The 8,684-nt window shown below is 36.5% G+C and overlaps 3 protein-coding genes across 12 annotated transcripts; 1 reads left to right on the top strand and 2 right to left on the bottom strand.

Moving 5' to 3' along the window:
* Positions 1–4,217, bottom strand: AkhR (Adipokinetic hormone receptor). 6 transcript variants are annotated; one of them, XR_003389544.1, is made up of 8 exons: positions 2,410–4,217; positions 1,691–1,839; positions 1,273–1,378; positions 985–1,192; positions 717–840; positions 394–526; positions 75–322; positions 1–16 (listed from the first exon to the last, which is right to left on the bottom strand). XR_003389544.1 is itself a non-coding variant. In XM_026815970.1 (8 exons), the coding sequence occupies exons 2-8, from the start codon at positions 2,644–2,646 to the stop codon at positions 251–253; spliced, it is 1,029 nt and encodes a 342-aa protein (XP_026671771.1). In that variant the 5' UTR covers positions 2,647–2,668; positions 3,350–4,217; the 3' UTR covers positions 7–250. The 6 variants fall into 6 exon arrangements, 5 of the variants coding, with proteins under 5 accessions (XP_026671771.1, XP_017886236.1, XP_026671782.1 ...); XM_026815970.1 differs by having other exon boundaries at positions 7–322; positions 2,410–2,668; positions 3,350–4,217; XM_018030747.2 differs by having other exon boundaries at positions 7–322; positions 2,410–2,668; positions 3,540–4,217.
* Positions 4,218–4,317: 100 nt separating this feature from the next.
* Positions 4,318–7,152, bottom strand: LOC108628657 (WASH complex subunit 1). Of its 2 annotated transcripts, none has more exons than XM_018030736.2 (4): positions 6,827–7,152; positions 6,623–6,752; positions 5,644–6,208; positions 4,318–5,564 (listed from the first exon to the last, which is right to left on the bottom strand). In XM_018030736.2, the coding sequence occupies exons 1-4, from the start codon at positions 6,846–6,848 to the stop codon at positions 4,764–4,766; spliced, it is 1,518 nt and encodes a 505-aa protein (XP_017886225.1). In that variant the 5' UTR covers positions 6,849–7,152; the 3' UTR covers positions 4,318–4,763. The 2 variants fall into 2 exon arrangements, with proteins under 2 accessions (XP_017886225.1, XP_026671758.1); XM_026815957.1 differs by having other exon boundaries at positions 6,623–6,730; positions 6,939–7,152.
* A 41-nt stretch (positions 7,153–7,193) lies between these two features.
* LOC108628677 (dnaJ homolog subfamily C member 30) lies at positions 7,194–8,676 on the top strand. Of its 4 annotated transcripts, none has more exons than XM_018030778.2 (2): positions 7,194–7,280; positions 7,816–8,676. In XM_018030778.2, the coding sequence occupies exon 2, from the start codon at positions 7,979–7,981 to the stop codon at positions 8,597–8,599; it is 621 nt and encodes a 206-aa protein (XP_017886267.1). In that variant the 5' UTR covers positions 7,194–7,280; positions 7,816–7,978; the 3' UTR covers positions 8,600–8,676. The 4 variants fall into 4 exon arrangements, with proteins under 4 accessions (XP_017886267.1, XP_017886275.1, XP_017886249.1 ...); XM_018030786.2 differs by lacking the exon at positions 7,194–7,280 and adding an exon at positions 7,434–7,575; XM_018030760.2 differs by lacking the exon at positions 7,194–7,280 and adding an exon at positions 7,434–7,695.
* The last annotated feature ends 8 nt before the right edge of the window (positions 8,677–8,684 follow it).

The following is an 8,684-nucleotide window of genomic DNA, read 5'->3' as shown; positions in this document are numbered from 1 at the left end:
TTTTGTTGTCCTAATACTGGAAGGAAACTTCTTTTAATATTAATGATATACGATAAAACTAAAGTACATTCTACCTTTAATAAAATCTTTAGTAATTATGAATGAGCAGCCACGATGGGGGCTGAAAAACTTTATCCCATCAATCAATTCCTTGCACGTGGCCCATCCGATCACAGTCAAATTTGATATTAACAATTAGACTAACTTACAGCTACGATTAATATACACTATGGTGGTATTTAATCAAGAATCAATCGAGAAGTTTTAACGACAACGATAATGGGGTGACACGAGTTTCTATGGTAGTCGGTCTTACGGACTTCTGAAATATTTCATTATTCACATGTCTGGAAGGATTTTATATATGTTAAATGAAAGGAAGATACAGTTTACCTTGTTACGGTCCCGAATATTAAACGCACCATAGACGATTGGATTCATACAAGAATTCGTGCACGCGAACAGAAAGAGACCCTTCTGAATTCGTTGATCGACTCTATACGCCGATTGTCGATCGATCCAGTACCTGTACATTCACGTCTATTTTATGGGAAAATTAAAAATGACGGTACCCTAATGCAGGAGCCGTTTATTCTTAACAACAAGAGAGACAAAGAAAAGGATTGGCAAGGATAATCTACTTTACACAATGGATCGCAAACATGCAAACTGCTTAGAAAAATATAATAATGTACAATTGAACTTGTAATAGTTACCAGAGGCTCATAACATAATAAGGTGTCCAACAAATGAAAAAGACGGCAACTATAATCACGGTCATCTTTAAAGTGCGTATCCTCGCACGCGTAAGAAAGCCCATAGAAGAGCGACGTATTTTATCTGAAATTAATCACCATTCTTCTTAAAAACAACTATGTTAGAATCGTCAGAACGTAGAAAAATGTTCAGTCGAATGATTTTAATTGCAAATTAGAAAAATTACTTTTACTGAACAAAGAAGAGCACCTTGACATTTCAACGTACCGTCACCGCTTTTCCTCGATCTCCTGCAGATCTCTAACAGAATGCTAGAGTAAGTGTATATTATTACGATAAGAGGGAACCAATACATCATGATCATTCCGAAAAGGGAATAAGTTATCTCGTGGGTGTATGTTGGGAACGTGTTGAACGTGACACACTGGGAATACCAGGTGATATTTGGATGAGTTTCCAGATGAAATACTATGATCTAATAAGAACAAGTGTTACAAGTGATTGGTAAAACATTGCCGAGATTGAAACAATTGTAAACGATGAATGATGTATTACTTGAGGCATTGAGCAAACGACGGATCCTAACCAGGCTAGGCACAACATAATTTTTCCTCGTTTGTCAACATCCCACAACTGAAGTGGTCTTATTACTGCATAATATCTGAAAAGTTTTTCATTACATGTCATTAAACATATTTTAAATATCAAGTTTGGAATGTACTGCTTAGGATAATTGATTATCAAGCTAATTTAAAGTGGAGAAGCGGAGTAAAACAAATATCTTCATTGTTTTTATACAATATAAAATATCGGATTGATTTTTGCTTAAAAATGATTCTTATACAAATGCCTAAAAATTAATTTCTACATTTTTATCGACAAATTTTTTATTTCTTCACGAAAACGAATATTAGTATGCAATATAAAAGAAATTGAATAGAGGGAAGGGATAAGCTTCTGAAGGATTACTGACCTGTCCATGCTTATGCATACCAGAACGAAGGACGACAAGTACAGACCGAAAACCCTGAAGAAAGCCATTATCCGGCACATTGCGTCCCCCGCTTTCCAAGAAACTGTAAACGCCCAAACGATCTCGAGGGGCATCATTAAAAACGTTACCTGCAACTCAATCGTCTTAAGGTCTAGCTACACAGACATAACGGCACCGTAATGGCACCTTATCGTAATAGGAACATAATGGGAACGTAGGTCTCCGTAGGTCGTAGGACATAATTTTCAGTGCGTTGTCTTTATTACAGGGTATAGAAAAAAGCCTTGGACTTTCAGCCGAAGCCTATATTGGGTTCGCACTGGCGAGAAGGCTGTCGCAGAGTCGTCAGGAAAGTGCATAAAACCCTCGGAGTAGTGGATCAGCAAGCAGTCCCCGCTTGCCGATTCGGTGTCAAACGTGGACCTCTGAGCTCCCTGCTTTTACACGCTTTGTCCTATATCCTGTCTTAGAAACTACGACACTGAAAATTACGCCCTACGACCTACGGAGACCTACGTTCCCATTACGTTACGGTGCCGTTATGTCTGTGTAGCTAAACCTTTAATCAAATGTATTGCCGAGTTTCAGAAATGATCGGTTACGCAGTCATTGCTATATCAAAGTTATGACATATTGTTACATGAACGCAGTTGTTAGATATAATTAGAATATACATACTTGAATGAAATGAAACTCACGAGCAGATCGGCGATCGCGAGGTGCATCAACATCGTGTGTATCCTCGATTTGGACACAAGTTTTCGGTGTGCGATTAAAACCAACACCGTCGTGTTCCCAGCTGCGGATATTATCATTAAAACGCTGTAAATTACAATGCTAACGACGTGGCCCTCGTTGAATCTCATGTCGATCGGTAGTTCTATTTCATTCGAATTATTCGCCTGATAATTCGGTATTTCCGTCGAGCTGGCCATTCTTATGCGAATTTCAGAAACGCTGTCAGATTAACAAAATTTCCATTTATGTACTATCTAACTAATGTGCACTTTTATGTATATTATATTTGCTTCCTCTCTATGTTTTTCAAAACTTTTCTTTGTCTCGTCTAATGTTCGTAGTTCATAACTTTTTGTAGAATCGCGAATGTTTTTATTTATAAAGCAGGAAATTAATTTGAAATCTATTAAACTTTGTTTAAGCGAATACAAATATTGTTTTCCAGTTTTTTTTGAAAATAGAACATGATCTGTCCTCTCTTTGAAGTTCAACTAATTAAATCTACTGTCTTCTTAACCAGTATAAATATATAAATTGTTATTCAATTTTCTTTTAAACTAGGATATAGTCTGCCCTTTCTGTAAACTTCAAATTATTGAAATTGGTTTCTGTAATTACAAAAGACATGTCGAGAATTAATCGTGTTACTAAAAATAAGTAAAACGACGAGAAATTTGCTGTAATCAACGATTAAAGTACTTTAAACGTTAGTCTGTGTTATTTTTTGTATGGATCACGTGCAAAAAGCGTGCGTCAATTTTTATGCCGCGTTAATATTATGTCATTCTCGTCTGTGCTTTCTTTTATAACGTCTCGCGTTTTAAACTTTGATCCTTCCTGTTCTTGAGATTTCAACATAGTATCGAACATCATCGATGATTTACGATTGACCCGACTTACCTTGTTTTTAAATCTACTATTCACTGCCAAATAACGCATCCCCATTTAATTTATCAAAAAATTCTGCCTTTATTTTCATTAGATAGAATCTAAAAATCTACAATTTTCTTAATTTTTTATGAATACTAATTAATTTATCAAGACTGGTGGGATTGAACGACATTGACGATTTATGACCGATCTGATTTACCTTGCTTGTAAAACTATTGTCCACTGATGAATAACGCGTTCCCATTCACTTTATCACAAAACTTTGCCTTCATTTTTCAAAGGTATTGAAATCCTGGAATAGAATACCAAAATCTACAGATTCCTTAATTCTTATGGACACTGATTACCACTCTGTTTATCAAGCCAAGCTCAATTAAAAAATTTGTTTACACTCTAAGCTACGAAGCACAGTTACTAACGTTTCTAGAGTCGAGAATCTACTTTAGAGAAGACACAAAACAAATTAATGCGTACATAATGGAACAATATCATTGAATGCATCGTTCTTAAAAAAGTCTCCATCTATGTGCGCGTCTCCGCTCATTTCGTAGTACGTTTCATAGTTCACTTTTGTTAAAAAGTTGCAAAACAAAATTGACGGTATTATCGGGAAATTAAGGAACACCTTGTTTTGTGATAAGTTGGAAACACGACAATGCACAATACTATTCTATAAATACATGTTAATTCGACTTATGAAAAAACGTCAACGGCCAAGCAAAAACTGCAAAATTCCGCGGTCCAACTAACATTTATAAACGTATACAGACGCTTGGTCCAGTAATCTGGGGTCAAGTGTTAAATCAAAACTGATAACCACACGAACACGCTGTTATTATAATGATCCAAAAGTCGTTGACAATGACGACTATTCCACTTTGAAAAAAGTTGGAAAAGTCTATTAATTTCTTTTGATTGTACGTGCGTATAAGATATCTAAAACCAATTGGAAATATCAGGAATCGCTGACAGTCTCATTTAGTATAATTAAAGTATTTATTATTCTTTTACTAGTGTTTTCGTGTTTGTATGTATAGATGTAAATGAATATATACATTTATATATTGTAAGTCATTGAAAGGCTATTTCTTAAGGTATTACACAATTGAAATAATCTTCCTTATGCTAATAATCTCATGAATATTTCCGACGTACTTCTTTTCAGAGATTGATGGTAAGTGATTAGAATTTGACAAAATTATTCTGTAAGTTAGTACTTATGAAAATTGCACTCCTAATTAACGGTAATCATGGAAGAATTTGAAAAATGTAACAAAACTTAATATATAAATAATTACTGTTGAGATGTTAAGCAGAATTCAGTTATACGTGTAAATAGTTATATAATAAAAAACAATAACAAAAAGAAACAGCAATAAGACTGGGAATAAAGGTTGTACTTGTACAACACCGTTAAGCAGTGTTATTCGTCCCAATCGTCGGTATCCGGTTGAGAATCGCTGGTGGCCGAGTTTCTATCCGATGCTGTGGCTTCGCTCGGTTTAGGTGGTGGAGGAATCAAACTGGACATCCTCTCCAAAGCGCTACCGCTAGATCCGGCGATTCCCTTTCTACGGAGCGCCAATTTCGCGTGCAAATCGGCCATTAAATCTCCTCCAACGGACGCAGAGGACCAACGGTTCCCTTTTTCATCCGTCAGTACCGTGCGCCGCAGCTTTGCTCTCCCTACACCGCCGGCGTTACGAATCGCTTCCATTAAGGTCGACCGATCGTCCACCTGAGCCATTTTCCTTGGATCGACGATAGGTTTCTTTGTTTTCGCGGTTTTCGTTTCTGCATTAGCCTCGGGCGGAGCTGGGGGCGGTGGAGGCGGAGGCGGCGGAGGTGGCGGTGGTGGCATCGAAGGAACTACAGAGGATGGAGCTAACGATTCAGTCGTGGGACTTGTAGATGCTGGGTTCGTCACCGTGTTAGGCAAGATCGGCGGAGGTGGAGGAGGAGGCGGAGGGGCGGGTTCAGTGGAATCTTTTGGGAAATCGTCTACGAATCCAGGTAGATTCGGAATGGTTTGCTCGGGCTTCGCTCCGGCATCCTTCTCGTCCGTTGTTGACGTCGGGGTTGGAAGATCGAGCCGGACAGTAGGCGTCGTCACTGCTGAAGAAGGCGCGATGGGACTTTGAGAATTGAGATCCAGTATAAATTTCTCGTCATCTACGATCCCGGGTAAATCGGGAAGCGTTGGCGGTACATTTATCTGTGGTACCTGCGTGATAAATTCTATATATTAGCAAATCTACTGTTCTTTATGTAATCTCTGACATTGATATTTGAAAATAACTTACCTCTCCTAAAGTTGGTGTGTAAAAGTAACTACTAGACGGGTCAATTTCTGACGATAACCACGGTTGTACTATTGAATCTGGCGCGTCTTCTATCTGTTCTTTGTCGTTTAACTTGTGGGACGTTTGTTTCATGGAATGTGAAGGCATCGTGTACGGATTATCCATACTCTTGAACAATATTGCATTGATAGAAGACAAATGAAGAGGAAACGGCGCATCGCTATTCCCAGCGTACGTCTCTTTATTCAATTTCGATCGAACGTGATAAAACTGCAGTTTCTCTTGCAAATTGTTGTTTACAACGTACTGACCATCTTCTGTCTTGCAGTTGGAAGACAAATACGTTTCTGGGACGTCTTGTATAGGTACAGAACATTTATAAACCTTAGGTATTTTGTTAACGTCATCAGACTGTGGTGGTATAGCCATTTGGTATTCCTTATACGTGTGACTAGCTGGGTATCTCGCAGCAGAATACATCTTTACAGCCTTCAAGTTCAAATTGGTTTGCAAATATTTCAATTGATTCTGTACTTTTGTAGCTCTGTTTTTAACGTTAGATAATCTATCGAAAAAAATAGTTGTTATTATTCTAATAACAGAAATTTAATATTCGGTACTTGAATAAGTTTTTTGCATGATGATGAACTTAAAATGATGCGGGATATATTCTATAGTATCCTGAACAAGCTTTCAGACTTAGTGTATGAATCTAGCAAGCAGTAAATGTGTCAAGTACTTTCTCAATGAAGTAGCACTGGCAGGAAGTGCTTTTTATAGCGTGCTATAAGTGCTATTTAAATGTACAATAAGATGATGAAAAACTGTCAGAATCATTAAATGACTATTCGTAAATTCTTACAATGAATAGGAAGAGTTCAAAAGCAAAGCTATTGTGTGTACGACAGACACTTATTCAGATGCTTAATAAATGCCAAAAAAGTTTTAACAGATGATTCTTTAAAAAACATGGATGTACCTTTGACCATTTTCGAAAAGCCTCTTATCAATGGACTCAAATATATAATTAACAGCAGAACCTAAATTATCAAGAGCCTCTGCAATTTGGACGATAGTTTCTTCATGTCTTAAATTATCAGGAATGATATCTGAAAGTTTCGTTCCATTATTAAATAACTTCCAACAAATTATTATTATCACAAAATTTAATTAATTCACTTACTAATTTCAGTTCGTTCCGGCATTGTTTCAATCGTCCATACGTAGAATATGTATTTCAAATAAGTTATGTAATATTTTTAACTGTGCACTGTAAATTAACCTAAACAACTTACAATACTGAAATGTCAAGCCCACGGACCAGTGATGGGCACATCGTGGGATTTTTTATAATTAGGCGTCTAAAAGCATGCGCGAGTGACATCACAGGCAATCACAGCAATGTCTCTATCACTGCTTATGGGCGAGCGGGCTTGTGAGCCATGATTTAAATTTAAACAGAACTGTTTTCCACTTCTGTTTTTCAGTTAGTCTCCACCAGTTTCCACCGTCACCACCCGCTCGCCTGTACGTCCACTTCATGCACCGTCCTTCAGGTTCAATGGCCTATATGAATATCTCTCTTTTCTTCTTCTATCGCTTCCACTTACAGTCTTCAGATCCATGATCAGCACAGGGTAGGTCAAGATCTTATAGATAATCGTGGAGTAGGTGGTCTTGTCCGTGGGACACCACCTTTCTTTCTTACACCGTACTCGACAGCAAAGAATACTTTCATTTTGTTTTTACGACCACAATACTACGTTCTTGTCCTTGGTCCAAGAAATGCATATGATATAATCACCTAGTGGCGAGAAATAATACCAATTTTCAATCTGCTTCATTCACAACTAGTCACAGTACGTGGCAGTACGTGGTGTGTCCATGTTTGGCTTCTGAGAGTTCTAATAGTAAATATTGTTGACATGCCAGGTACAATAGTGAAGGATCAATGTAAATTTGAAAGAAAACTAACAATCTAAACATTAATGTATAATTTAATTTTAAATATTGGCAAATTACGAAACTCTTGAATAGAGTATAAACACAGAGGTATAAATGTAACACACACATATGTATAGGCTACCTCGAATTAAATTACGGTTACGTTGGTTAGTGAATACAATTATATATCTTACCAATCTAATTTAATACCAGAATTTTCTCATATAGGTGATATCGACTTTGTCTTTCACAACTGGGGAGTGTTGTGTCAAAAAATATGACAAAGCATAGACAGAGTTATAGCAGAATTATGACTATAATTCGTAGTATATGAAGATGATTCCATAGGAGTAAAGAATAAAATTATATATTTGGATATATAAATAACGATATGTTTATTATAAATACAAATAAAGTAATTAGACTCAAGTTGAAACAGTTGTTCTTACATCTGAAAGTTAGTCTGTCCACAAAAAAGAAAACGCATTATGAAATTCTAGGAATATCTCCGGGTGCTACATATAGTGAAATAAAAACAGCGTATTATGATTTAACATTAAAGTATCACCCTGACAAGAATAAAAGCGATTCTGCGAAAGCCATGTTCCAAGAGATTTCAAACTCATATGATGTGCTTAGCAAATACGAGTCACGTAAAAATTACGATAGGATGCTTAAAATAGAACAGGATGTTAAATATGAACGGAGCCAGGTGAAAGATGTGAAAAAATATAAACCGAGAGACCCAATAGAATATGCTACATCGAGACTTGAAATTTATAATTTCGATGAGTGGATGCGCCATCATTATAAGGAATCATTCAGACGACATAAAAAAGCGCAAGATAAGATGTCTGATTTAAAGAAAGAAAGCATGGAAACAAACCGTGGAGGTTTAAAAGCAGCAATATATACATTCATTATATCAATGCTGATAGCAGCAATAGGATACTCTTATCGAACTGTAGCAGAATCCGAAAAACCTACTCTAAATGTTAAACCTGAGAAATGATTTTAAAAATCTCGTTTAGAAACTGAAAAAAAAAAATATTCTTCAGTTATTTGAAGAATTGTAGAAAGAATCTGTAATTAAATGT

Source organism: Ceratina calcarata, unplaced genomic scaffold, assembly GCF_001652005.2.
Source record: "Ceratina calcarata isolate Rehan_Ccalc_2016 unplaced genomic scaffold, ASM165200v1 scaffold127.2, whole genome shotgun sequence".
NCBI classification, from domain to species: domain Eukaryota; kingdom Metazoa; phylum Arthropoda; class Insecta; order Hymenoptera; family Apidae; genus Ceratina; species Ceratina calcarata.
This window is presented reverse-complemented; position numbering and strand designations above follow the sequence as displayed.